A 27,300-nucleotide genomic window follows, 5' to 3' on the forward strand; every position below is an offset into this window, starting at 1 on the left:
AGAGGGAGAGAGGGGAGGGAGAGAGGGGAGGGAGGGCCGGGAGGAGAAGGAGAGAGGGGAGGGAGGGCCGGGAGGAGAAGGAGAGAGGGGAGGGAGGGCGGGCAGAGAAAGGGAGGGCAGGGCAGCATCCCCGAGGCCCCAGGTGAAAGATTGACAAGATCCTCGAGTTTATTACACAATTAATTTCCAACCTATCAGAAAGACAAAACAAATCTAATCACTGTGAGAGCAGGAGGAGGAAAGGGGGAGGGAGGGGGGGAGGGAGGCAGAGCCTTGCTGGGTGCTTAAGAGGAGGTGAGGGGAGGGGGGGGAAAGGGCTTTTAGCTCTGTGTTTTCTTTTCCTCCTCCTCCTCCCTCACCCTCCCCTCCCCTCCCTTCCCCCTTCCTCTCTCTCCCCCCCCTCCCCCCCCCCACTATTTGGAAAGAAAAACTAAACCTTTTTTGTTGTCTTTTTGAAGTAAAAAAATGCAACTCTCCCCCTCCCTCTCTCCCCTCTCCCTCCCCTCCCCCTCTCCCCAGCCACCACTTCAGGGTTGGGTGATTTGTGGGTTTTTGTACACCATGGGGTTTGGGATTTTAGGTTCTTTTTTTTTGTTCTTTTGATCTCTTTTTTTTTCCTCTATTTCTTGTTATTTCAACCTAAAAAAAAAAGCTTCTCCCAGAGGTGGGTTTCTCCTGGCCAGCCACAGCAGTTCAGAATGGAGGGGTGGGGAGGTGTGTGTCCCCCTCCCCTCCCCACACCTCTGGATGTCACTTGGTGTCACAGCCCTTCAGCTCACCTCAGCCAGCCCTGGGCTCTCTCTCTCTCTCTCTCTTTTCCTTCTCCCCTTCTCTGCTGGAAGGACTCAGGGTGAGGCCTTGCAACTCCAACCCCCCACCCAGCCCAGCACACCCCCACACCGTGTCCCCACCCCCCCCAAGGGGACATAGGGGAGGGTAGGAATCCCACACCTCCCCCCCCCCAGCACCCATGGGGCAGCTGAATTGGGGAGGGGGGTGGTGTGTGTATGTGTCACAGCTTTGCCCTGCCTCCTCCTCTTCCTCTAAAACAAGGAAGGTGCTGGTTGCACAGCTGGTTTGGGGAGGGGGGTGGTGCCACCAAGGTGGGGAATGTTGGGACAAAGAGGGGTGACACCCCAGCTCCAGCCCCCCTCCCCATCCCTCCATGCTGCTCCCAGGCAGAGCAGAGAGGGTGAAGGGGGTAAGGGTGGGGGGGCAGTTAAAAAGGGGCCTGTGGGAGGGCTCAGCCACGCTGGGGGGGGACAGGAGACCCCTTCCCCAGGTGCTGCTTCCAGGCACCTCCACAAGGTGGGGAGGGGTCCATCCCCCTCCAACCATCCCCCCCCTCAAGAAGAGAGGGAAGGGGTTCCACAAACCTCCCTCCATGGAGATAAAAAAAAGCAGAAAGAAATCCAAGCACCATTTGTCTTTGGGTCCGAAGTGTCCACGGAGGGCGGCCCCCGGGCGGCGGCAGCAGGAGCCGGGGCAAAGGCCACCGAGGTGCGGCTGGGAGTCCTGCTGCGGAGAGCTGGGGGAGGAGCTGAAGGCAAGGGAGGAGAGTGGAGCAGCCTCGGCTCAGGGAGCTCTGGTCGAGGCGAGGAGATAGCAGTCCGTTAAAAACCACTCAGTGCCGAGCTGCTGCGGGGAGGGAAGCAGAGGCAGGGTCAGAGCGGGGGCCCCGGGAGCCTGCCACCGCCTGGGGGCCGCCGGGAGGGCGAAAGAGCCTGCCACAGACCCCCTCCTCCCACCGCCGCGGGACGGCAGGGGGGACCAAGAGCTCCCTCTGCAAAGCCTTCCCACTGCCTCGGGACAGCAGGGAGGACCAAGAGCTCCCCCTGCAAAGCCTTCCCACCGCCTCGGGACAGCAGGGAGGACCAAGAGCTCCCCCTGCAAAGCCTTCCCACCGCCTCGGGACAGCAGGGAGGACCAAGAGCTCCCCCTGCAAAGCCTTCCCACCGCCTCGGGACGGCAGGGAGGACCAAGAGCTCCCCCTGCAAAGCCTGCCCACCACCTCAGGGCCTTGAGGAGGGCTCAAGACCACAGCACAGACCCTTCCTAGCACCTTGAGGAGAGACCAAGCTCCCCCCAGACCCGTCCTCAGGAACTCAAGGACTCAAGCCCCCCCCAGACCCTTCCTCAGGGGCTCAAAGATTCAAGCCCCCCCCAGACCCTTCCTCAGGGGCTCAAAGATTCAAGCCCCGCTGCAGACCCTTCCTCAGGAGCTCAAGGACTCGAGCCCCCCCCAGACCCTTCCTCAGGGGCTCAAGGACTCAAGCCCCCCCGGACCCTTCCTCAGGGGCTCAAGGACCCGAGACCCCCCCAGACCCTTCCTCAGGGGCTCAAGGACTCAAGCCCCCCCAGACCCTTCCTCAGGGGCTCAAGGACTCGAGCCCCCCCCAGACCCTTCCTCAGGGGCTCAAGGACTCAAGCCCCCCCAGACCCTTCCTCAGGGGCTCAAGGACTCAAGCCCCCCCAGACCCTTCCTCAGGGGCTCAAGGACTCAAGCCCCCCCAGACCCTTCCTCAGGGGCTCAAGGACTCAAGCCCCCCCCAGACCCTTCCTCAGGAGCTCAAGGACTCGAGCCCCCCCCAGACCCTTCCTCAGGGGCTCAAGGACTCGAGCCCCCCCAGACCCTTCCTCAGGGGCCCAAGGACTCGAGCCCCCCCCAGACCCTTCCTCAGGGGCTCAAGCCCCCCGCAGACGCCCCCCACAGCCCCGGCACCTCGAGGTGCCCTCAGCAGCCCCTCGGCAGCCCCCCGGCAGCGGACCTGCCTCAGTGGTGCCGGTCCCGCTCTCTGTCCCTGTCGCGGTGCCGCTCGTGATCCCGGTTCCGCTCCTGGAAGTAGTCCTCGTGCCGCTCCTCGCCGTGCAGCGGCTCCCGGTGCCGCCGGCTGCTCTCGCGGGACCGGCTGGGCGAGCGCTCCCGGGAGCGGTGCCGCTTCCTGCCCGGGGACAAGCCAGAGAGGCTCCTGGGGAGGAGGCTCACCGAGGCCCCCAGCTGGGGCCTGCAGCTGCCTCACAACCACCCCAGGAAGGCGCCAGGCTGGGGGCAGAGGGGCTGGAAACTGCCTGGTGGGGAAGGAGCTGGCAGGGGTTGGGTGGTGACAGCAGCTGGGGAGGAGCCAGGGGGTGCCCAGGTGGCCAAGGAGGCCACCAGCAGCCTGGCCTGGAGCAGCAAGAGTGTGGCCAGCAGGAGCAGGGCAGGGATTGTCCCCTGGGCTGGGCACTGCTGAGGCCACAGCTGAAATCCTGGGGTCAGTTTTGGGCCTCTCACTCCAAGGAGATTGAGGAGCTGGAGCAGGGCCAGAGAAGGGCAACCAAGCTGGGGAAGGGTCTGGGGAACAGGGCTGGGGAGGAGCAGCTGAGGGAGCTGGGGGTGTTGAGCCTGGAACAGAGGAGGCTGAGGGGAGAGCTTCTGGCTCTCTGCAACTCTAGAGCCAGGCAGGGGTTGGTCTCTGGTGCCAAGCAACAAGTGCCAGGACAAGAGGTAATGGCCTCAGGTTGCCCCAGGGGCAGGTTTAGGTTGGCCATGAGGAACAATTCGTTGCCCTTGAGGGTTGTCCAGGCCTGGCCCAGGCTGCCCAGGGCAGTGGTGGAGTCTCCATCCCTGGAGGGGTTTCTCAGCTGTGGTGCTGAGGGCTTGGTGGTGCCCTGGCAGTGCTGGGTGAAGGGTTGGGCTCCATGACCTTAAAGGTCTCTCTCAACCCAAACAATTGACAGGGCCACAGTGAAGAGAAAGTTCTTCCCAGAGAGAGCTGTTGGCCATTGGAATGTGCTGCCCAGGGAGGTGGTGGAGGTGTTCAAGAGGGGACTGGATGTGGCCCTGGGTGCCATGGTTTAGCTGTCAGGAGGTGCTGGGTGACAGGTTGGACTTGACGATCTTTGAGGCCTTTCCCAACCTTATTGATTGTATGAAGCCACCCCAAGAGAAGTTGCAGCCTTGGAGCTGTGGGTACCTGGAGGAGCTGCTGCTGGCACTGGTGCTGTAGGACTTGGCCTCGATGCCATGCAGACAGTCCTTGAGGGAGGAGAGGAGGACACGGCACCGCTCGTCGCTGGCCACGCGAGACTGCTTGATGACCGCGATGGCCGTGAGCAGCGTCTCGATGGCATCACTGTAATCACCTGGGGAGGGAGGGGGACACACAGAGGGGCTGAGGACCCACCAGAGGATGGGGGGAGGACACACCAGGGGACACACACACACACACACAGAGCCGGCTTTACCTGCGCTGGCACCGGACACCGCCTTGGAGATGGCACTGCTGGAGATGGCCCTGTTCCTGTTCATGATCTCCTCAAACTCCCCTTCACTGACTGGGGGCGCTGGAGGGCCAAGCTCCCGGCTGCACAGGGAGCAAATCAGAGCCTCAGAACGGTGGGGATGGAGGGGGACCTCTGGAGCTCAGCCAGCCCCAGCCCCCTGCCCCAGCAGGGCACCCACAGCACCCTGCCCAGCAGCACAGTGCCCAGGGGGGGTTGCAAGCTCTCCACACAAGGACACTCCACAACCTCTCTGGGCAGCCTGCTCCAGGCCTCCAGCACCCTCACCCCAAACAACTTTCTCCTCAGCTTCAGAGGCAACCTCCTGCCTGACACTTGGTGCCCTCTGCCCCTTGGCCTGGCCCTGGGCACCACTCAGCAGAGTCTGGCCCCAGCCTCTTGCCCCCCACAGCTCCTTTAGCTCTTGCTGAGCATTGCTCAGCTGCCCTCTGGGGCTGCTCTTCTGCAGGCTCCACAGCCCCAGGGCTCTCAGCCTTTGCTCCTCACAGAGCTGCTCCAGGCCCCTCAGCACCTTCAGAGCCTCCCCTGGACTCTCTCCAGCAGTTCCCAGGCTCTCTGGACCTGGGGAGCCCAGAACTGGAGCCAGGACTCCAGCTGTAACTTGACTGCGGCAGAGTAGAGGGAGGGGAGAACCTCCCTTGCCCTGCTGGCCACACTCTTTCTCATGCCCCCAGGACACCATTTGCCTTCTTGGCCCCCAGGGCACATTGCTGGCTCATGGGCAACTTGCTGTCCCCCAGCACTGCCAGGTCCTGCTTTGCAGCAGGCCAACTCCTAGCCCCCAGTGGTGCATGGTGGTTGTGGGGGGGTCAGCATGCCCCTCAGTTTGGGGCCCCCCTGTCACCTTCTCCCCCAGCCCCTCTCACCTGCTGTGGTTGTAGGGGGCCATGGCCTTGCCGTAGGTGTCTGGCGGAGGACCCAGGGCCGCGTTGGGTGGGGGGAAGAAGGCAGGATTGAGGTGCAGGGCCGGAGGGACGGCCCCCGGGGGGGGCACAGCCAGGTGAGGGGGCAGTCGAGGCGGCGGGGGCATGAGGTGCTGGTAGTGGATGCCCGGCGGGGGCGGGGGGACGCCGAAGCCGGAGGAGAGGGGCGGGGGGGGGGGGCATGGGCGGGGGGGGCAGCCCCATGAGGGGCAGGGCAGCAGGGGGGCGGTTGAAGAAGGGCAGGACCGAGGGGGGCTTGTCCAGGCGGGCGGGGGGCAGGGCGTTCTCCGTCGGCGTGGCACGGCCGTCCACAGAGTCCACCGAGTCCCGGGAGTGGGCCCGCGGGGGCACACCTGCAAGAGGCGCAAGGGAAGAGCCATCAGCCGCCAGCAGAGGGGCCCTACGAGCCTTGGAGACCTCCTCCTCCTCTTCCTTCCCACCCATGAGGAACCTCCTCCTCTCTCCTACAGCCCCAGGAGAGATCTGGGCGAGCTCAAGTTGCCCAGAGAAGGATCCAGCCAGCCAAACGCAGCCTCTGCTTCCGTGTGCCTCCAAGAAGACCCCCAGCTGCCCACACAGCACCCTGGGGACAGTCACTCCTGGCCAGCCTGGCTCTGAGGAGGAAGCCACCAAGCAAGTGGGTTAGAGGCACAGAAGCCAAAAGCCACGAGGAACAGCAAGAGATCCCCAGCAGAGAGGTCACTGGGGGCCCAGAGTCTCCGAAGATGATGAATGACCCAGATGCAGAAAGGCCTGGACATGGAGCAGCACCAGGGGACAGAACCCAAGTGCCAACAGCGATGGAGATGCTGGAGGAAGGAGAACTTGGTGCCTGCCTGCCCTCAAAGAGAGGGACAGGAACCTTGGGTGTCCAAAGAGGCTTTGAGGATGAGACAGGAGAGGGATGGAAGACACTGTCCCTGCCCAAGTCCCCTGTGGGAGCCACAGCTCCCCGCCAGGCCAGCAAGCCGAGCGCCGCTGGGGCACCAGCTCCCTCAGTAAGGGTTCACCCAAGCTCAGCTGTGCCAACAGAAGGCCCCTGGGGACAGGCTGAAGCTCTCCATGCCAGGTGGGATGAGGGGATGAGAGAAAGAAACGTGCCCAAACACCAGGGGCGGGTTGGGGCTGCGGCCTAAAGCAGCGCTGCCAAGCAGCGGATGACGGCGCCGGAGCCGAAGGAAGAGCGGCAAAGGGCTGGGAGCTTAGGAAAGACTTTCTGTTTCGTGTGTTCCTCGTGGGAAAGGAAGCAATGGGGACCTACAAGGACCACAGGCTAGTCAAGACCTCCTCAAACATAGTCCTGGTGGGCAAGCAGTCTCAGGGTGTCACATCGCTGCGGGGTGAGGCCCACCTATTGTCACTGCAGAAAGCCCACGGCCAGGCCCCGGCTGGGAACCTGCGGCACCTTACCTCCGCAGGGATGGACACATTCTGGAGGAGGTCCAGAGAAGAACTACTAATAGCTATGGAGGGTCTTAGCTATGTTGATAGGCTGAAGAGCTTAAGCCCCTTCAGTTTGGAGAAGAGGAGGAGGAGGAGGCTACGAGGGATCCTCGCGGTGTGTGAGCACCTAAAAAAGGGGATCATAAAGACTCGGGTCAGGAGCTCATCGGACTCAGCAGCCAGAGGAAACCAACCCCCAGGAGACAGCTGGCAGTGGGGCCCACCCCCACACCCCAGGGGGCTTGGTGGCTTCAGCCTGGCAGCTCTGCTGGGGAATCTGTGTGGAGAACGTCCCCCCCCAGCCAGGCTGGGTCTTCACCTCACTCACGTTTGCGAGCCTGGGCCTCGAACTGCGACAGGTTCTGCCGGGTCGCCAGCCTCACCTCCACCTTGTCCCCATTGAGGATTTTGCCAGGGAGCAGCTCCAGGAGTTTGTGGACTGAGTTTTCAGAGGCCACCACCACCTCTGCATACCTAAGGGGGGAAAAAGCCTGGCTGTCAGCCCCTGGCAGGGACATGCCCCCTCCCCACACCCCTCCCTTCCTCCTCACCGGGCACACGGCGCCGCCTCATCCCACCTAACCCTGGCAGCTGACCCCAACCTGGTGTCACATGTCCCCTCCCCTCTCTGTCCCATCCCAGCTCCAGGGCAGATTTGCATCACCCTGTGCCAACTGGGTCAAGCACCATCTGCCCCCTTGCTCCCTATATGACCAAAGCATGTGGCCAGGAGGGGCTGCTCGCCCCACTGCAGGCTGGTTTGGGATGGCAGGGACCTCAAAGATCATCTAAGTCCAACCCCCAGCCATGGGCAAGGACACAGAACCACAGAATGATATGGAAGAGACCCCTGGGAGACCATCCAGTCCAGGGTGATGCCCTAAAGCAGGGCACCCACAGCAGCTTGCCCAGGAGCACAATGGCTGGGAGGGGTTGGAAGCTCTGCAGGGAAGGAGACTTGGAGCAGAGCAGGTTGAGCCAAGCCTCATCCAACCTGGACTTGAACACTTCCAGGGATGAATGAGGCAGCCACAGCCTCTCTGGGCAGCCTGGGGCAGTGCCTCATAGAATCCCAGACTGGTCTGGGTGGGAAGGGACCTTTTGAGGTCATCTAGTCCAACCCCCCCTGCAGTCAGCAGGGACAGCCCCAACCACAGCAGACTGCTCAGAGCCCCAACCAACCTGAGCTGCAGTGGTGCCAGGGCTGGGGCAGCTCCCAGCTCTCTCTGGGCAGCCTGGGACAGGCTCTCACCACCCTCAGGGGCAGAAATCTTTCCCTCCTCTCCAGTCTGAATCTCCCTCTGTTAGTTGCAAACCATCAGCCCTTGTCCTGGCACAAAGGGCCCTGCTCCAAAGTCTGTCCCCAGCTTTCTTCTCAGCTCCTTTAAATCCTGAAAGGCTGCCAGGTGGTGTCCCTGGAGCCTTCTCTTTTCCAGGCTGAACAACCCCAACTCTCTCAGCCTGCTCTCCACATTCCCCCACCCCCCAGGTCTCTCTCTCACCCTTTGGACTGGCCATTGGCTCTGTTCTCTGCAAACTTCAGCTCCACAACATCGTAGACACCAACTGAGCGGATGGTCTGGATCAGCTGCTGGTCAGTTGTCCACTGAGGAGGAGATGGGAGAGGCTGGTGTCAGCTCACAGAGCCCTTCACAGGCCTCCCACTGTTCCCCAAGCTCAGCTCTCCCAGAGGGCTGGGGTTGAACACTTGACTACAGGCACCCTGGAGAGTCCCCCAGGGAGCTTAGCATCAACCCTGAGGCTGAAACAAGCCCTAGGGATAGCTAAGAGCTCTCTGGAGAAGACAGAGCCCTCCCAGGCCTGTCACAGGAGAATCACAGTATGGTAGGGGCTGGATGGGACCTCTGGAGATCCTCCAGCCCAAGCCCCCTGCTAAAGCAGGGCACCCACAGCAGCTTGCCCAGTGGCACAATGGCTGGGGTGGGGGGTTGGAATGACTCCAGAGAAGGAGACTTCAACCAGAACAGGGTTGAGCCAAGCCTCATCCAACCTGGACGTGACCACTTCCAGGGGTGAGGCAGCCACAGCCCCTCTGGGGCAAGCTGGGGCAGTGTCTCAACAGTCAAGAGCATGGCAGGGGTTGGAGATCATCCAGTCCAGCCCCCATGCCAAGGCAGGGTCACCTAAAGGGGGGCACACAGGGAGCGAGGGGGCACCTGGCCCCGTGGGAATGGAGGGGAGGGGAAGGGGTACCTGGCTCATGCAGGGAGGGAGGCAGGCAAGGGGAGGGGGAACCTGGCCCCCATGGGAAGGGGAGGGGGCACCTGGCTCATGCAGGGAGGGGGGCAAGGGGGGACGCCTGACCCACGTAGGGAGGGGGCACTTGGCTCCCACAGGGATGGGGTGGAGGGCACCTGGCTCATGCAGGGAGGGAGGCAGGCAAGGGGAGGGGGCACCTGGCCCCCATGGGAAGTGGAGGGGGCACCTGGCTCATGCAGGGAGGGGGGCAAGGGGGGACGCCTGACCCACGTAGGGAGGGGGCACTTGGCCCCCACAGGGATGGGGTGGAGGGCACCTGGCTCATGCAGGGAGGGGGGCAAGGGGGGAGTGCCTGGCCCATGTGGGGAGGGAACACCTGGCCCCCACGGGGAGAGGAGGCAGGGGCTGCCTGGCTCATGCAGGGGTGGGGGTGAGGGGGAAGCACCTGGCCCCCGCAGGGAGAGGAGGGCAGGAAGGGGAAGGGAGGCAGGGGGGCGCCTGGCCCCCGCAGGGAGGGGAGGGCAGGAAGGGGAAGGGAGGCAGGGGGGCACCCGGCCCCCGCGGGGAGCCTGGTCCCCTAGCTGCCAAAAAGGCAGAGCCCTGAGGCAGCAGCACCAGCCCCGGCGCCTCATCCCGTGCTGGATTAGAGGCTCTGGGATGCTGCCAGTGCCTCTCCTGGGAGGCCGTGGCCAGAGGCCGGCCGCAGCCCGGAGGCCCAGAGGCCATGGCCAGAGGCCGGCCACAGCCCGGAGGCCCAGAGGCCGTGGCCAGAGCGTCCGGCGCTCACCCAGGAGAAGCTGCCCACGTAGACCGCGGCTCTCTTGTTGCGCAGGCCGCTGTAGGTGTAGAGGATGGCAGGAGGCTTGGCGTTGGGCTTGGGGGAGGGCTCCTGGCGGATCTCGGGGGGGGCCTCGGGGGCGCCGCCGCGGCTCTCGCTGGGCTGGGAGCTGGCTGCTAAGACGTCGTCGTAGAGATCCATCTGATCAGCATTACTGAACTCCGAGTCCTGCCGGGGGGAACGGCCGTCAGCCCCGCCGCGGCACGGCCCCGGGGGGAGCGCACGGCCCCGGGGGGGAGCAGGAGGGGAATCCTAACAGTCTCAACAGGCCCTGGGCTCCTCCAGCACCTCCCAGCAATGAGCATCCACCAGGAGCCCACCCCCCCAGCCGCCACGGGAGAGGCTTCAAAGGCACAGAATCAACCAGGCTGGAAAAGACCTCAGAGATCAGCAAGTCCAACCTGTTACCTAGCACCCCACACCTCCTGACAGCTAACCCATGGCTCCAAGGGCCACAGCCAAGCCTGAACACCTCCAGGGATGGGGACTCCACCATCTCCCTGGGCAGCACATCCCCATGGCCAATTGCTCTTTCTGGGAAGAACTTTCTCCTCACCTCCAGCCTAAACTTCCCCCTGGCCCAGCTTGAGACTGTGTCCTCTGGTGCTGGTTGCCTGGGAGAAGAGACCAACCCCCTCCTGGCTACAGCTTCCCTTCAGGGAGTTGGAGAGAGCAAGAAGGTCTCCCCTGAGCCTCCTCTTCTCCAGGCTAAGCAACCCCAGCTCCCTCAGCCTCTCCTCATAGGTCATCTCATGGGGCTGCCAATGAGGCATGCAAGAGGTTAGGAGACCTCCCTCATGGTTTGCAAAGCAGTTGTCCCAGTTCAGCTCAGGAGCTCTCCTGAGGCAGCACAAGCTGGGCTCAAAGGTTCAGTGCCCAAACCACTCATCTAGGGTTTGTAGTTAGAAAGTGGTGAATCCCTGGGGGGATGGTGACAGCAGCTGGAGATGAGCCAGGGGGTGCCCAGCTGGCCAAGGAGGCCACCAGCAGCCTGGCCTGGAGCAGCAAGAGTGTGGCCAGCAGGAGCAGGGCAGGGATTGTCCCCTGGGCTGGGCACTGCTGAGGCCACAGCTGGAACCCTGGGGTCAGGTTTGAGCCTCTCACTCCAAGAAGGACATTGAGGAGCTGGAGCAGGGCCAGAAAAGGGCAAGCAAGATGGGGAAGGGTCTGGAGGGCTGGGGAGGAGCAGCTGAGGGAGCTGGGGGTGTCAAGCCTGGAGAGAAGGAGGCTGAGGGGAGAGCTTCTGGCTTGCTCCCTGCAAGGAGGCTGCAGCCAGGAGGGAGTCAGGCTCCTCTCCCAAGTTATAGGACAAGAGGAAGCAGCCACAAATTGCCCCAGGGGAGGTTTAGGCTGGACATGAGGAGCAATCTCTTGCCCTTAAGGGTTGTCAAGGCCTGGCCCAGGCTGCCCAGGGCAGTGGTGGAGTCCCCATCCCTGGAGGGGTTTCTGAGCTGTGGTGCTGAGGGCCATGGCTTGGTGGTGCCCTGGCAGTGCTGGGTGAAGGGCTGGACTCCATGACCTTAAAAGTCTCCTCCTAACAAAACCATTCCCTGCATCACTGTCCTGAAGGCAGCCACAGCCAACAGACTGAGCACCTGTTGGCTCTCAGGAGCCAGCTGCTCCTGCTGGGGCTGCCCCCTCTCCTTGGTGACACGCCACGCTGGTCTGGCCTTCCTGCAGCACTTTGGCTTTGCAGTGACAACCTGACACCAGTCCCTGCTAGCCCCCCAGACCCTGCTGAGCACTGCCCTGCCAGCCACACCCTGCTTGGCTTGATGACCACCCCTGGCTTCTGCCAGCCCTTCCTGTGGCCACTCTTCTGCTGGGCAAGAGGACAACCCCTCTGGCGTGTCCCCAGCCCTCCAAAGCGGCCAAGCCAAGCTCTCAAGCCCCACAGCAACAAGATGAAGACCTCTTTCCCCAGGAGGGAGCAAGGGGCTCAAGCTTTGTGCCACTTGATATAGCCATGGAGCCCTTTTACATGCAAGGAGGTGGAGGAACCCTCCAGGGCCGCCAGGCTCGACCAGCGCCGCTCGGATCTTTCTCCCCCTCTCTCCTCTCAACTTCAACCCCGGAGCATTTCCTTTTCCATCTGCTCCAGCACGCCCCCCTGTGGCGAGCAGAGCTCCACCAGGGTGCCCTGAGCAGAGGGGGACAAGGCTCAACTTTGCTGCCCTGGGAGGGAGGCCACCAGGAAGAAGCTCACCTTTTGTAAGCATGTGAGGGCAAGAGTTCAGCGGTGGAAAACCCAACGTCCTCGACGGACGAGCCTCTCGCTCCTTCCCAAGGCACACGCTTCACTGCAGAGGGGTCTAGGGAGGTTCAGGTTGGAAATTAGGAACAGTTTCTTCAAGGAAAGGGTTTGTCAAAAGCCTGGCCCAGCCTGCCCAGGGCAGTGCTGCAGCTCCCCCATCCCTCCAGGGCTCTGGAAGCCGTGGCGATGCGGTGCCAAGGGCCGGGCGGTTCGGCGGGGCCCTGGCAACGCTGGGTTAAGGGTTGGACTCTCGTGATCTTAAAAGGTCTCTTCCAACCATAACCATTCTGTGATTCCATGAGTGCACAGCCACCCCCAGGCCCTCCTCACCTTGCCCCAGCCTCACTCTTGGGGCCTTCAGAGCCCTCCTGAGGGCTCCTGCAACACACAGACACTCACACACCACCTCCCCTTCCCCTCAGCAGCGCAAACCAGCTGTGAATTCCAACGTCCTAAATCTGCCTTCCAGTTCCCAGTCTCTTCCAGCCTGGATTTCCTTGGGATTGTACATCAATTCCCAGTCTCTTCCAGCCTGGATTTCCTTGGGATTGTCCACTCCAGGGCTGTGTTTACTGCTGAGCTCCAGACTAATTGCTCACCCAGAGAAGCAGAGCTTCATTTGGTGCTCCAAATGACTACGCCGGTCCCCGTCCCACGGGACCGAAGCACGGCTCCAACAGCACAGAAGCCAAAGCTCCTGCTCCCACATCACACAGAACCCCAACATGGGGAGGCTTGGAAGGGCCCTCTGGGGATTATCCACTCCAACCCCCCTGGCTGAGGCAGCTTCACCTAGAGCAGGCCACACAGGAACACCTCCAAGTGGGTCTGGGGTGTCTGTGGAGATGGAGACTCCAGCACCTCCCTGGGCTGCCTGTCCCAGTGCTCCCTCACCCTGCCATTGAAGAACTTCCTCCTCCTGCTGAGATGGAACTTCTGATGCTCCAGCTGGTGCCTGTTCCCCCTTGTCCTGTCCCTGGGCAGCACTGAACAGAGCCTGGCCCCATCTTTTTGACACCCACCCTCAGCCTGCTCCTTTCCAGCCTCAAGAACAGCCCCAACGCTCTCAGCCTTTCCTCAGCAGAGATGTTCCAGGGCCCCCTCCAGCACACCTCACTGCAGGCTTTCCAAGGAGCTCTTCCTGCCAGCCAAACCCCCATTTCTGAGGCAGGCTGTAACTTCTGGGCCCTGGCTAGCTGAGCTGTCAGGAGGCTTTCAGGAGCTCCCAGCACAGGAGGAGACTTTTTTTGTTGTCACTCTCCAAACGTTTGTTTTAATTCACCTCCCACACTCCTCCTCCCACCAAGTGCCTCCAGGCATGGACCAAGGCTGGAAGATTTCTTCTGCTTGCTTTCTTGCTTTCCTTCTTTCTTTCCCAGCCCTGAAAGCCCTTCAGAAAGTTCACAACATCAAAATCTAAGGAAGGAGAAATCACTCAGAAAGCCTTGGTTGAGTTACCTAAGGCATCATAGAGTGGTTGGGTTGGAAAGGACCTTAAAGATCATCTCATTCCAACCCCTCAGTCATGGGAAGGGACACCTCTTGCTAGACCAGCTTGCTCAAGACCTCATCTAACCTGATTTAAGATGTGTGAGATCATAGGGGGGGGAAAAACCCCCTCTGGAGAGCTTCTCCTCCAAAGCTCAGCAGCCTGACAGGAAGCTGGGGCAGAAGTACTGCAGCTGAAGCATTTGTGGTCACAGAATCATGGAAACACAGAATGGTTTGGGCTGGAGAAGACCTTGAAGATCATGGGAGTCCAACCCTTCCCCCAGCACTGCCAGGGCACCACCAAACCATGGCCCTCAGCACCACAGCTCCAGGGCTCTAGGGATGGGGACTCCACCACTGGCCCTGGGCAGCCTGGGCCAGGCCTTGACAACCCTTAAGAAGAAGAAATTGTTCCTCATGTCCAACCTAAATCTCCCCTGGGGCAACCTGAGGACATCTCCTCTTGTCTTGTCACTTGTTGCTTGGCAGCAGAGCTTGATTCCCACCTGGCTGCAGCCTCCTCGCAGAGAGCTGCAGAGAGCCAGAAGCTCTCCCCTCAGCCTCCACACCCCCAGCTCCCTCAGCTGCTCCTCCCCAGCCCTCTTCTCCAGACCCTTCCCTGGACCTGCTCCAGCTCCTCAGTGTCCTTCTTGGAGTGAGAAGCCCAAAACTGACCCCAGGATTCCAGCTGTGGCCTCAGCAGTGCCCAGCCCAGGGGACAATCCCTGCCCTGCTCCTGCTGGCCACACTCTTGCTGCTCCAGGCCAGGCTGCTGGTGGCCTCCTTGGCCAGCTGGGCACCCCCTGGCTCATCCCCAGCTGCTGTCACCACCCACCCCCTGCCAGCTCCTTTCCCACCAGGCAGTTTCCAGCCCCTCTGCCCCCAGCCTGGAGCCTTCCTGGGGTGGTTGTGAGCCAGGTGCAGGACCCAGCTCTTGGCCTGGTTGAGCCTCATCCCATTGAGCTCACCATGGATCCAGCCTGGTCAGACCCCTCCAGTTTTCCAGGAAGGACTCAGGAAGCAGCATTCTAGAGCCAGAGAGTGACTGGGAAGGGCTGCTAGAAGCAGCTCAGATGTTTGCTTCACAACTCACCTTCCTAGGGAGATTCCCCTCACTTTGGGAACTTTCCAGGCAGCTCATCCCAACCTTTCTCCAGGGCTCTCACTGAAGAACTCCTGCTCCTTCCCAAGCTCCTGGCAGTCCCCTCACCTCTGGGATAATTCAGTTTCCACCACTTTCATCCTCTCTGAAGGTCTATCCCTGGGCTAGCCTCACCCAACAACCTCCCACCTCCTCAGAATCAGATTCACCACCCTCAGCTCCTCCTCAGCCCCCTGGGAGCTCATGGCCATTCTCCCCTCCACGCCTTTTGCTTGCCCTCCAGCATGGATCAGATTTCCTCCATCAGCTTTCCACAGCTTCCAACATCTCTGCTGGAACACAGATGAGCACTGCCTGACCCCCAGACTCCCTCAACTCTGCTGCTCTAACAGCTACAGCCCCACAGCCACCTTCTTCATCAGTCCTTCCTCCTTGTCCCAGACAGCCCTGGGGTGGCAGAGGTGCCACCAGGCACCTCTCTGACCTCAGCTACAGCTTCTCAGTCTGATTCCAAGAGTTTGGTGCTCTGAGTCCTTCCACTTTGTTGCTTCTCTCTTCCAGCCTGGATTTCCCACTTCTCCAAGCAGGAAAGCTGCCTCCCTCAACCCCTGCTCATCGCTGCCCTGCTCCACGCTCAGCTTCCCCCTTCCCAAGTACTCTGTGACCATTCCCAGGCTGAAACTCACAGAGAGAGCCTTTATTTCCCCCCCCCCCCCCCCCCCCCAGCTCAATCCCCCCTGGGATTTCAGAAGCCTCAGCTCCCAGAGGCTCTCTCTCCAGTGCTGTCTCACCCTGCCCCATGCACACCAGTCACACCTCCCACCCCTCTCCACATGCACCTCCACGCTCATTGCTCCAGCACCTCACTGAGGAGCGGGCTGGCAGTGCTTGGGGGGGTCTCAGCCCCCCTCCCACCCCCTAAAACAAAGTGGGGGGATCTCTCCCTAAGCCCCAGGCCCCCTCCCCAGGAGGAGAGGTGGCTCACCTGGTTGAACTCCTCGTCGGCGTAGATGTCGATCAGATCCACTCCCTCGGACATATTTCTAGGGCCAGGAGCAGGAGCCCAGGCTGGGACCAGGGCCAAGCAGGAAGATGCAAGGTGCACTGCAGTGAGGGGGCAAAAGAGTCAGTGAGGCATTGGGGACAGGCTGGGCATGCACCTCCCAGCTCCATCTGCACCTTCCAGTCCCCTTGAACATCCTCAGCCCCACCTCAACCCCTCCTGCCCCTTCCCACTCCTCTCAGTCCCCCACCTCTCTCCACATGGCTGTGGCCCTGCTCCTTCTGCAGCCACCTGCCCCATATGGCTGAGCCCCACTCCTTCTGGTAGCCACCTGCCCCCCCCTCCCAGAGCCCCCCCAGCCCTCAGCCCACACCCATCAGGTGGGGGTGGAAGGGGTGTCCTGCAGCAGCGATCCCCTCGGGGGATAACCTCACCTCGCTCAGCCCCTGGCTGCTGAGGGCCACCCCTCGGGGCCCTGTTCACTGGGGGCAAAAACTCCCCCCAGGGCAACCCCAACTTGCCCCTCACAGGAGCTGGGAGAGCCACATTCCCCCTCCACACCCCCCCGACCACACTGGCCCGATCCCACCTCGGCCCCAACCTCCGCTGAGGGCCACCCCTAGGGACAACAACTGCCCTGGGGGCAGGGGGGGCAACCACAACCTGCCCCTCGTAACACCCAGGGGGGGAGGGGCCCCCATTCCCTCGACACAGCCCACCACGGGACAATCCCAAGGCAAGCTCCCTTTTCCCTTCCCTGAGGGGGCCCCCTTGGGGGGGGGTACGGACCATGGGCCCGCTCTCAATCCCCGGGGTGGGGGGCACCGACGCCCCTCGAGGGGGGGGCGACCACAACCGCCCCCTCAGAACACTTGGAAAGTGGCGGTGGAGGAGCTACAACCGCCCCCCCGAGCTCCCCTTAGACCAAACACGGGGGCTCACCGCCCTACACCTCGACCCTTCTCCGGGGGAACCCCTCCTCCCCCTCCCCGGCCCGAGTGGGGACTTCCCAGTTCGAGTTGGGCCTCCCCGCCCCGGGGCAGCAGCAGCAGCGCCGCCGCCGCCGCCGCCCCCTGGGCCAAACCCCCTCCGCGCTCCACGCTCCGTTTGCGAGGGAGCGAGGAGGGCAAGGGAAAGCCGGGGAGGAAGGGAGGGAGGAGGTGGCGGGTCTCGGTCAACCTCGCCCCGGCCCCGGCTCGGCCCCGCCCGTTTACCGCCAGCAGGCCCCGAGCGCGCGCCAACCGCGCTCACCGCCGCCGCCAGCGCCGCCGCGCCACGTCCCGCCCCTTCCGCTTTACGTCACGCCTACTTCCGGCCCGCCCCGGCGCCCCGCTGCAACCAGCGAGTCAGGGCCGAGCCCTCTACCACAGAGCGGCCTCCAACGGACGCTAGAGCGGCCAGGCCGGGAGGGGCTATGGCGGCGGCCAGGGTGGGAGGGCTGGGGGAGAGCGACTGGGGGCCCGGGGAGGGGGGTGGGATGGGGTGGTTACTGGGTAGAGGTGGGGCTGGGGGCGAGGGGAAGAGTCAGGGGGCAGTGGGAGATTGAGAGAGGCTGTGGGAACAGCAGGGTCTGAGGGAGCAGAGATGGGGGGGGGGGGTGTTGGAGGGCAGAAGGGTCAGGGATTAGAGATGGGGGCTTGGGGGGCAGCAGGCTCTGTAGGATTTTAGATGGGGGGTTGGGAGGCAGAAGGGTCTGGGGGATTTTAGATGGGGGGTTGGGGGGTAGAAGGGTCTGGGGGTTATAGAAGGGGGTTTGGGAGGCAGAAGGGTCTAAGGGATTTTAGATGGGGGGTTGGGGGCCATCAAGCTCTGGGGGATTTTAGATGGAGGGTTGGGGGGCAGAAGGGTCTGGGGGATTTTTGATGGAGGGCTGGGGGGCATCAAGCCTTGGGGGGTTTTAGATGGAGGGTTGGGGGGCAGAAGGGTCTGGGGGATTTTAGATGGGGGGTTGGGGGGCATCAAGCTCTGGGGGATTTTAGATGGGGGTTTGGGGGGCAGAAGGTTCTAGGGGATTTTAGATGGGGGGTTGGGGGGCAGAAGGGTCTAGGGGATTTTAGATGGGGGGTTGGGGGGCATCAAGCTCTGGGGGGTTTTAGATGGGGGTTTGGCAATCAGCAGGGTCTGGGAGAGCTGGAGGTGGAGGTGAGGGGCAGCAAGGTGTGGGGGGGGCTATAGATGGCTGCTTGGAGGACAGAAGGATCTTGGGGGGGTTACAGATGGGAGGCATCAGGGTCTGGGTGTGGATTACAAGGGTGGTGTGGAACGGAGGCTCGTGGCCATGGGGGTCTGGGGGGGAGGCGTGTGTGTGCTGGGGGTCTCCCCATCCCTGCTGCTCTGGGGCAGCCAGGCCTGATGTCCCCTGGATGTCTCTCTCCCAGCTCTGCTCCCTGCCCGGGCGGGCTCTCTACTGCCACCTGCTGGGGCCAGTGAGGCAGCGGCGTGGCTACCGTGGGGACTCCCCGAAGGACTCCGGGAAGGACCTGCTGGAGATCCCTCTGCCCCCCTGGCAGGAGCGTCCCAACGAGCCCCTGGAGACCAAGAGAGCCAGGCTGCTGTACGAGAGCCGCAAAAGGGGGATGCTGGAGAACTGCATCCTGCTCAGGTGAGCTGCTGCTGCACCTCCAGCCCCCCTCCTGCCTCCTGCAGCACAGCCCTGGTGAGGAGCAGCTGGGGGTGTTGAGCCTGGAGAAAAAGAGGCTGAAGGGAGACCTCCTGGCTCTCTGCAACCCCCTGCAATGAGGCTGTGAGAATCAAGCTCTTCTCCCAAGCAACAAGTGGCAGGACAAGAGGAGACAGCCCCAGGAAGCCCCAGGGGAGGTTGAGGTTGGACATGAGAAGAAAATTCTTGACTGAAAGGGTTCTCAGACACTGGACCTTGCCCAGGGAAGTGGTTGAATCCCCATCCCTGGAGGGGTTTAAAAGAGGCAGAGGTGTGGTGCTGAGGGCCAGGGTTTAGCCCCAGCCTTGAGAGAGTTGGAGAGTGGTTGGGCTCCATCATCTTCAAGGTCTTCTCCAACCTCAAGCATTCTGTGATTCTCAGCCACCTTCTGCTTCCAGCACCCCAACCATTTGTCCCCTGCACACAGAGGTGGCTTTACAGGAGGGGTGACACCAGCCCTAGAGAGCTGAGGGAGAAGGAGTGGGGTGGGGAGTGTGGCTCCTGTGTAGTTCAGCTTCCTAAAGGTGTCTCAAGTCTTAAGTGAAGAGGGAAGAGCCCCAGGGAAGAGTCTGGGGGAGTGGTGCACAGCCCTACTCTGAAACCTAAGGAGAGGTGGTGTGGAGAGGAGAGAAAGCTGAGCTCTTGGATCCAGGTCACCACAAGAGCTTTGCTGGTGTGAGTGCAGAGAGCAGAGCTGCTGCTGGACAGGATGGGGCAGAGCCACAGGCAGCTGGAGGGGTGTGAGCCCCTAGCTAAGGGCTGAGCTGAAATCCTTCCTGTCCAGTTCTGGGCTCCCCAGCTCCAGAGAGCCTGGGAACTGCTGGAGAGAGACACTTCTGTCTCTGACCTGGTCAACTCCCTGACCAGTGAGATGCTGATGGTGGGTGCAGGGATGGAGGCAGGGGTGGTGGAGGGATGGATGGATGGATGGATGGGTGGACAGAGGGATGGATGGATGTATGGAGGGAGGGATGGATGGATGGATGGATGGATGGATGTGGTCTGGTTGGCTCCTCAAGGATGGCATCCAACCCTGGCCACCACCTGGATGTCTTGCCCCTTCTTGGAGGCATGAAGAAAACTGTGGCCAGCAGGTCCAGGGAGGTTCTTGTCCCCCTTTACTCTGCCCTAGTAGTCAAGCCACAGCTGGAGTCCTGGCTCCAGTTCTGGGCTGCCCAGCTCAAGACAGCCTGGGAACTGCTGGACAGAGCCCAGGGGAGGCTCTGAAGATGCTGAGGGGCCTGGAGCAGCTCTGTGAGGAGCAAAGGCTGAGAGCCCTGGGGCTGTGGAGCCTGCAGAAGAGCAGCCCCAGAGGGCAGCTGAGCAATGCTCAGCAAGAGCTAAAGGAGCTGTGGGGGGCAAGAGGCTGGGGCCAGACTCTGCTGAGTGGTGCCCAGGGCCAGGCCAAGGGGCAGAGGGCACAAAGTGTCAGGCAGGAGGTTGCCTCTGAAACTGAGGAGAAAGTTGTTTGGGGTGAGAGTGCTGGAGGCCTGGAGCAGGCTGCCCAGAGAGGTTGTGGAGTGTCCTTGTGTGGAGAGCTTGCAACCCCCCCTGGGCACTGTGCTGCTGGGCAGGGTGCTGTGGGTGCCCTGCTGGGGCAGGGGGCTGGGGCTGGCTGAGCTCCAGAGCTCCCTTCCAGCCCCCCACCACGTGGGCTGCTGTGGGAAGGGGGGCTGCAGCCCTGGGCGTGCATGAACAGAGCTGCTCAGGCTGATGGAGGCAGGCTGGGGGCTGGCAGCAGAGCGCTTTGCACCCAGCTCCTCTGTGCCTTCTGGCACTGTGCAGCAAGCTGGATGCCAGCCATTATTAGAAGCCTGATGGCAGCCCAGCTCTTCCTCCAGTCACACTCCTCCTCTCTCCAGCCTCTTTGCTAAGGAGAACCTGAGCAAGATGAGTGAGCAGCAGCTGAACCTCTACGACCGCCTCATCAACGAGCCCAGCAACGATTGGGACATCTACTACTGGGCCACAGGTAGGCTGCAGCTGCCCACTGGGCCACCAGCCAGGGCTGTGCCAGCGCTCTGGGGGGCCCTGGTAGATGGTTTGGGTTCAGTGAGGGTGCTGTTGGGTGCTCTGGGACAGGCCCCTCCATTTAAGAAGGACATTGAGATGCTGGAAGGTGTCCAGAGAAGGGCAACAAAGCTGGGGAGGGGTCTGGAGCACAGCCCTGTGAGGAGAGGCTGAGGGAGCTGGGGCTGCTTAGCCTGCAGAAGAGGAGGCTCAGGGGAGACCTTCTTGCTCTCCACAACGCCCTGAAGAGAGGTTGTAGCCAGGTGGGGGTTGGTCTCTTCCCCCAGGCAAGCAGCACCAGAACAAGAGGACACAGTCTCAAGCTGTGCCAGGGGAGGTTCAGGCTGGAGGTGAGCAGAAAGTTCTTCCCAGAAGGAGGAATTTGCCACTGGGATGTGCTGCCCAGGGAGGTGGTGGAGTCCCCACCCCTGGAGGTGCTCAGGCAAGGCTTGGCTGTGGCTCTTGGAGCCATGGTGCAGCAGTCAGGAGGTGTTGGGGGCCAGGTTGGACTTGCTGAGCTCTGAGGTCTTTGCCAGCCTGGTTGATTCTGTGGGACAGAGCTGTTTCTGAGCTGCTTTTTCTTGCTGCTTTCACCCCAGAAGCCAAGCCCACCCCAGCTGTCTTTGAGAATGATGTGATGGCCATGCTGAGGGACTTTGCCAAGAACAAGAAGAGGGAGCAGAGGCTGAGGCAGCCAGACCTGGAGTACCTTTTCGAGCCACCTCGCTGACAGGAGAGCCTCCTTCCTCCTCCCCATCCCCTGGAGCAGAGCAGAGAGGCACAGGGCCCTGTGGAAATGCTGCTGCTGCTGGTCCTCTCTTCCTGCTCTCTTCCTTCTCCTCCTCCTCTTCCTCCAGCAGCAGCTTTTGGACTCTCAGGATGTGCTGAATAAAGCCAGAGCTGCTAGCCCTGCTGCTCCTGCTGCCTTCTGGGCTGGGGGCTCTGCTCCTTTGGTGGCCTTGGGAGCAGGTCCTGTGGGCTCACCCTGGCACCTGCCAGCTTGGCACTGTCACCAACTCCTCCCTGAGTCCTTGAAACCCCACACTTGAGGTGCTGGCCCCACACTGGGGGGTGCTGGCCCCACACGTGGGGGTGCTGGCCCCACACTGGGAGGTGGCAGAGGACCCTCCTGCTCCCCGCAGCCCCCCGGCAGCAGGGGCAGTCCCCGTGTGGCTCTGCCCCCACTCTGTCACTGAGCCTGTTGCCAGGAAACGCTGTCACCATCCCAACCCCTGCTCCTGTGGGGACATTCCAGAGCCAGCAGCACCCCTGGGCAGGCAGAGAGCTGCTCTGGGACAGCCCAGCCCATGGCCTGTCCCGTTGTCTGTCCCCGGGGGAAGCTGCGCTCCCTGCCCCCGGGGCTGGCCGCTGGCTTCCCCTCGCCCAAGCTGGAGACGGGAGGAGGCAGCGAGCTCCTGAGCTTCTACACCACCAGCTACAGGGTGGCCCATGGTAGGGGGTGTCCCAAAAACCCTCCTGAAAGCCTGGGGGGGAGCTGACCCCCCGGGGCTGAGCCCCCTTCTTGCTGTCCCCAGGCCAGCCACGCTTCCGCCCCCGCCTTGGCCGCCACGCCGGTGCCGGCTTTGTGCCCAACAACTACTCGGCCCTCTCCTACCTGCTCTGCCCACGCAGCACATCAGAGGGGTAGGTGCTCCTGCTGCCTCTGGGGACGGGCTGGGGTTGGGGGTCACTCTGGGGCAAGCCCCCCCTGGTCCTTCTGCCACAGCTGCTGCCAGGACGTTGCTGCCTCCACCACCACCGAGCACTTCAAGCCCCTCTGGCTCCCCGATGGCCGAAGCTTCCTGCCCAGGCATGTCCAGCAGCCAGGGAGTGGCTACCTCCAGGAGTGTGCCCCTGCCTGGCTCTACACAGAGGGGGTTCTCCAGGGCCCCCCAAAAACATCCAGGGGATGTGGCACTGAGAAACTGCACCCTGGTCCTGCCCGGCCAGGTACGGCGTTGGGGGTGCTGCTGGTCCTGGGGTCAGCTCCATCCCCAGGAAGGTTTGGTGGTCCTGGGGCAGCTCCATCCCCAGCAGGGTTTGGTGGTCCTGGGGCAGCTCCATCCCCAGCAGGGTTTGGTGGTCCTGGGGCCAGCTCCATCCCCAGCAGGGTTTGGTGGTCCTGGGGCCAGCTCCATCCCCAGCAGGGTTTGGTGGTCCTGGGGCCAGCTCCATCCCCAGCAGGGTTTGGTGGTCCTGGGGCCAGCTCCATCCCCAGGAAGGTTTGGTGGTCCTGGGGCCAGCTCCATCCCCAGCAGGGTTTGGTGGTCCTGGGGCCAGCTCTGTCCCCAGGAAGGTTTGGTGGTCCTGGGGCCAGCTCCATCCCCAGCAGGGTTTGGTGGTCCTGGGGCAGCTCCATCCCCAGGAAGGTTTGGTGGTCCTGGGGCCAGCTCCATCCCCAGGAAGGTTTGGTGGTCCTGGGGCAGCTCCATCCCCAGGAAGGTTTGGTGGTCCTGGGGCCAGCTCCATCCCCAGGAAGGTTTGGTGGTCCTGGGGCAGCTCCATCCCCAGCAGGGTTTGGTGGTCCTGGGGCCAGCTCCATCCCCAGCAGGGTTTGGTGGTCCTGGGGCCAGCTCCATCCCCAGGAGGATTTGGTGGTCCTGGGGCCAGCTCCATCCCTAGGAGGGTTTGGTGGTCCTGGGGCCAGCTCCATCCCCAGCAGGGTTTGGTGGTCCTGGGGCCAGCTCCATCCCCAGGAAGGTTTGGTGGTCCTGGGGCCAGCTCCATCCCCAGGAAGGTTTGGTGGTCCTGGGGCAGCTCCATCCCCAGCAGGGTTTGGTGGTCCTGGGGCCAGCTCCATCCCCAGCAGGGTTTGGTGGTCCTGGGGCAGCTCCATCCCCAGCAGGGTTTGGTGGCCCTGGGGCCAGCTCCATCCCCAGCAGGGTTTGGTGGTCCTGGGGCCAGCTCCATCCCCAGGAAGGTTTGGTGGTCCTGGGGCAGCTCCATCCCCAGGAAGGTTTGGTGGTCCTGGGGCCAGCTCCATCCCCAGCAGGGTTTGGTGGTCCTGGGGCAGCTCCATCCCCAGCAGGGTTTGGTGGTCCTGGGGCCAGCTCCATCCCCAGCAGGGTTTGGTGGTCCTGGGGCCAGCTCCATCCCCAGGAGGATTTGGTGGTCCTGGGGCCAGCTCCATCCCCATCTGGGTTTGGGGGTTCTGGTGGTCCTGGGGCCAGCTCTGACACCAGGAGCCCTTGGGGCTTCTGGAGTGCCCTGCCAGGCAATGCCATGACTGGCTGTGGGTCTGGGTTGGGGGCCGGGGGGCACTCCTGGGGGCTCCCCATGCCCCCTGCCCCATCTGCTGCCCACAGACATCCTTCAGAAGATGACCATTGGTGCCAAGCAGCACTCAGGCTTCACCAGGGCCACCCCAAGGACCGAGGACATCCTGCCTGCCCTGCCAGGCCAGCCTGTGAGCCACCACCCCACCATGTCCCCTGGCCCCTAGAGCCCCCCCAGCCTCCCTGCAGCCCAGGGGACACTTTTCTCCCCTCCCCAGCTCGGCGTGAGTGTCACCAGGATGGATTATGTGCCCTCTGTGCACAGCCACGTAAGTGAGACCCCCTGGCTCCCCCCCCAGCAGGCAGGGCTGGGGGGTGGGACAGGGGACCCCCGTGTGCCAGCCACCCAACCTCCATCCCCTGCCAGGGCAGAGAGACTCTTGCAGCGCTGCCCCTGGGCTCGGCGAGAGGCAGCGGCTTCGCCAGGGAGGTGCCAAGCTCCCTGGGCACAGTGGTGAGCAGGACCCCACCCCACCCCTTCTCCCCCTGTGTGTCCCTCCTCCTCCTCCTCTTCCTCCTCACACCCATTGTCTCCATGCAGGGCTTGCCCAGGCTGGGCCACCAAGGGCTGCAGGCACCGGGAGTGACCCACAGCAGCTTCCTGGGACACCCTAGAGTTGGCAGAACGGTGGGTGGTGGCATGCCCACCCCTGTGCCCATCCCTCTCCCTGTCCCCATCCCTCTCCCTGTCCCCATCAGACCATGCACCCAACCTGCCTCCACCCTGCAGGAGCCATCAGGGTTCACCACCAACCACAGCCAGAACATCACCCTTGGCCCAACCTGGTCCCCCACAGCACCAGGTGAGTTTGAGGGGGGTAAGAGGGGAGGGGGAGGAGGAGGAGGGGGGGGGGAGAGGGTCTCCCAGCTGCAGGTTGAGGGTCTCCAGCCTCACCACCTCGTTCCTCTTGGATTTTTCCAGCTCACTGCTGCCAGGATCCATCCTGGACAGCCAGACCCGTGGGGGGCATCCAGCCCCAACGTCCCAGTGGCTTCAGCACCAACAACCACACCACGGGGCTTGCAGACAGCGTTGGCCACCTCCTGGTGTGACCTCCCCCAGCTCCCAGCAGTAGCCCCCAGTATTTTCTGGCCCCCTCTCGGTCCCTGGAAGCAGATGGAGTAATAACTCCCCCCCCATTCCCCCCCAAACCATCTTCTTGGGCACAGCGTCGTTGTCAGCCCTGTCACCTCCAGCGAGCTGTGCCTGCCCCACACTTTCGTTTTGGGGGCTGCCTGCCCCCCCAAAAGCTGGCAGGAGTATGGGGTGGGGGACACAGAGGAGGAGGAAGAGGAGGAGGAGGAGGGGGGTGGTGTCAGCTGGCTGGCAGCCACTGGAGGGCTGTACGAGCCCAGCTTTCCAGAGCCGCCTTTGGGATGACACAGCTGATTTGCAGGGAAATTCCAGGCAGGGCTGGCTGGGGTGGGGGGAGGAGGAGGAGGAGGAAGAGGAGAGAGGAGGAAGGAGAACCTCCCCCGCCCGCGCCCCTCCCAAGCCCGGACCCAGCAGGGTGGGCAGCAATGGCATGGGGAGGGGTGGGCTGTGACCTGGGGGTCTCCAAGCGTGCCCAGCCGGGCCCCGAAGAGGGGTGGGGAGGGGGCAGGGGCTGGGGAGGGCGTGAGGAAGGCAGCGGCGGGGCAGAGGGCAGAGCGAGGGGGAGGCAGGGCGCGGGGGGGCCGGGGGCAGGGCGCGGGTGGGGGACAGGCAGGTGACGGGTGGGGCACGGGTGGGGCACGGGCGGGGCACAGGCGGGACACATGCGTGGCACGGACGGGAGGGGTGTGGGACAAGCGGGGCACGGGCGTGGTCCGGAGGGAGTGGCCACCCGATGGGCGTGGGCGCCTCCCGGCTGCCCCACCCCTCCGCCGCCATTGGCCGCGGCCGGTCGCCATGGCAGCGGCGGCAGCGTGGTCCCGGCGCCCGGTGCCCTCCGCCGGCGGCCGGTGCCAGCGGCGGGGATGGGCAGCGGCGGCTCCTCGGGACGCGGGACGCGGCTGGCGTCGGCCGAAGGCCCCGAGGGCACCGAGCAGCGGCTGGAGGTGCGGAAGGGAAAGGTGCCCGAGGCTCTGTGGGCGCTGCGGGGGGTCCAGAAGCTGTACCTGAGCGGCGCGGGGCTGCGGGAGGTGCCGGCCGAGCTGGGGGCGCTGCGGCACCTCCGCACTCTGGCTCTGGACGGCAACGAGCTGATGGAGGTGCCCGAGGCCCTGTGCCAGCTGCCTCGCCTGGCGCACCTCTACCTGGGGCGCAACGGCTTGCAGTGGCTGCCGGCCGCCTTCGCCCGGCTCCAGAGCCTGAGGTGCCTGTGGCTGGAGGGCAACTTCTTTGCCCACTTCCCCCGGGCCCTGCTGCGCCTCCCCGAGCTCCGCAGCCTGCAGCTGGGCGACAACCGCCTGGCACGCCTGCCCGCCGGCCTGCCCGGCCTGGGCAGCCTCCGAGGGCTCTGGCTTTACGGCAACCGATTCACCGAGTTCCCTCCTGCCCTGCTCCTCATGGGACAGCTCCGGGTGCTGGACCTGGACCGCAACCGCATCGCCGCCTTCCCCGACCTCAGCGCCCTCACCAACCTCTGCCTCCTCTCCTACGACCACAACCCTGTCCAGCAGCCTCCCACGGTGGCAGATGCCACCCGGCTGGTGGGGGAAGGGGCGCAGGAGTTCATGGAGGAGAGGCAGCAACGCCTGCAGAGCCTTCAGAATCCAGAGGAAGAGGAGGAGGAGGAGGGGGAGGAGCAGGAGGAAGGCGCCACTGAAGTCCCACCGGTGGTTCCTGAGGATGGCTGCCCGCTGCTGGAGGAGGAGGAGGAGGAGGAGGAGGAGGGTGACTTTGTGGCCCTGCCAGGCTCCCCTGGGGAAATGTGAGCTGCCAGGCTGTGACCAGACACCCTCGAGGGGGAGGGCAGAGTCCCAAAGGCCAGCACCTCCCAGCTGGGGCTGGGGAAGAGGGAAGCTCACAGGCTCCACGTGAAGAAAACCAGCCTGCAGAGCAGCAGCTGCCAGCTGGAGCAGCCAAGGGCTGCCTCCTGGCTCTGCAGGGCTGGTGCATCGCTGCTGGGATCCACCAGGCCACCTTAGAGCCCCCCACAGAAGCACAGGGTGCCTTGGATGGGGCACACAGCCCTCTGCCACCACAAGGTCACCTCACGGCCCCCATTCACCTGCTGGGCAGGTCCCAGCAAGGCTCCCCTGCCCACAAGCACAGCGACCTCCTGCCCATGTGCTGCAGCTGGCCCACCCCCATCACCACCACCACCACCCCCAGTGTGCTCCTGGCTCTGTGGGCAAGGCAGGACAAAGCAGCAGCGTTTGGCTTGGCACCATGTGGACCCCATCAGCCTGAAGAGCAGCAAGGGTCAAGAGCAAAGACACAGACCTCGACCTCCCCCCACTGCTGGGACTGGGCTGGTGGAGAGTAAAGCCTGCCCTGGGCTCCTCCCAGCCACCAGGTTTGGGAAGGAGCTGATGGAAACTCCAGCTGGAAGAGGTTTTGCCTCTGTGTGGGAAGAGCAGCCCCAGCTTCAGCTCCACCTCCCCCAACATGAGCACCACCAAAGCCAGGGCTGCCACCTCATCCTTCTTCTTCTCCTCCCTGAGTACCCAACTCATGCCTTGGAAAAGGGAACAAAGAAAAAGGCACAGATCCCAGGGAAGCCAAAGTGAGAGGAAGGTGGTGGGCTCAGAGCGCCAGGGGAGCCGTGGCAGGGAAGGGAGCTGCTCAAAAGCACAGCAGCACATCCTGCTGTGACGCCAGCAGCTCTCTCCCTCTGAGATAAGCCACTCAGATGGGGTGCTCCGGGCTGT

The 27,300-nt window shown here is 63.3% G+C and overlaps 4 protein-coding genes across 4 annotated transcripts; 3 read left to right on the forward strand and 1 right to left on the reverse strand.

Annotated features, from left to right (window-relative positions):
• Positions 1-143: 143 nt before the first annotated feature.
• On the reverse strand, positions 144-16,835 carry CPSF7 (cleavage and polyadenylation specific factor 7). The gene is given in 11 exon segments (XM_068170083.1): positions 144-1,638; positions 2,769-2,942; positions 3,957-4,125; positions 4,228-4,346; positions 5,151-5,386; positions 5,388-5,560; positions 6,979-7,124; positions 8,153-8,256; positions 9,658-9,876; positions 15,541-15,659; positions 16,773-16,835. Coding segments are annotated over 9 exon segments (1,389 nt in total). The 5' UTR covers positions 15,595-15,659; positions 16,773-16,835; the 3' UTR covers positions 144-1,638; positions 2,769-2,773.
• Positions 16,836-16,876: 41 nt separating this feature from the next.
• SDHAF2 (succinate dehydrogenase complex assembly factor 2) lies at positions 16,877-21,133 on the forward strand. Its single transcript, XM_068170084.1, has 4 exons — positions 16,877-16,987; positions 17,937-18,160; positions 20,080-20,189; positions 20,827-21,133. Exons 1-4 carry the CDS (start codon positions 16,973-16,975, stop codon positions 20,955-20,957), a joined length of 480 nt encoding a protein of 159 aa, XP_068026185.1. The 5' UTR covers positions 16,877-16,972; the 3' UTR covers positions 20,958-21,133.
• Positions 21,134-21,534: 401 nt separating this feature from the next.
• On the forward strand, positions 21,535-24,588 carry SAXO4 (stabilizer of axonemal microtubules 4). Its single transcript, XM_068170085.1, is given in 9 exon segments — positions 21,535-21,754; positions 21,757-21,871; positions 21,954-22,177; positions 23,473-23,633; positions 23,721-23,771; positions 23,870-23,956; positions 24,044-24,130; positions 24,233-24,305; positions 24,425-24,588. Coding segments are annotated over 9 exon segments (1,149 nt in total). The 3' UTR covers positions 24,556-24,588.
• Positions 24,589-25,461: 873 nt separating this feature from the next.
• LRRC10B (leucine rich repeat containing 10B) lies at positions 25,462-26,361 on the forward strand. Its single transcript, XM_068170086.1, has one exon. It carries the CDS (start codon positions 25,462-25,464, stop codon positions 26,359-26,361), a length of 900 nt encoding a protein of 299 aa, XP_068026187.1.
• Positions 26,362-27,300: the final 939 nt, after the last annotated feature.

Source organism: Melanerpes formicivorus, unplaced genomic scaffold (assembly GCF_026170545.1).
Source record: "Melanerpes formicivorus ecotype bairdi unplaced genomic scaffold, bMelFor1.0.p_v2 SCAF_281, whole genome shotgun sequence".
Taxonomy (NCBI): Eukaryota; Metazoa; Chordata; class Aves; order Piciformes; family Picidae; genus Melanerpes; species Melanerpes formicivorus.

What these genes read in the sequence shown, in the direction of transcription:
- SDHAF2 (XM_068170084.1), top strand. An exon ending in GAGAACTGCATCCTGCTCAG is followed by an intron (nt 18,161 to 20,079) that starts GTGAGCTGCTGC and finishes TCCTCTCTCCAG; the next exon opens with CCTCTTTGCTAAGGAGAACC. An exon ending in CATCTACTACTGGGCCACAG is followed by an intron (nt 20,190 to 20,826) that starts GTAGGCTGCAGC and finishes CTTTCACCCCAG; the next exon opens with AAGCCAAGCCCACCCCAGCT.
- LRRC10B (XM_068170086.1), top strand. Translation starts at nt 25,462, where the DNA reads ATGGGCAGCGGCGGCTCCTCGGGACGCGGGACGCGGCTGGCGTCGGCC.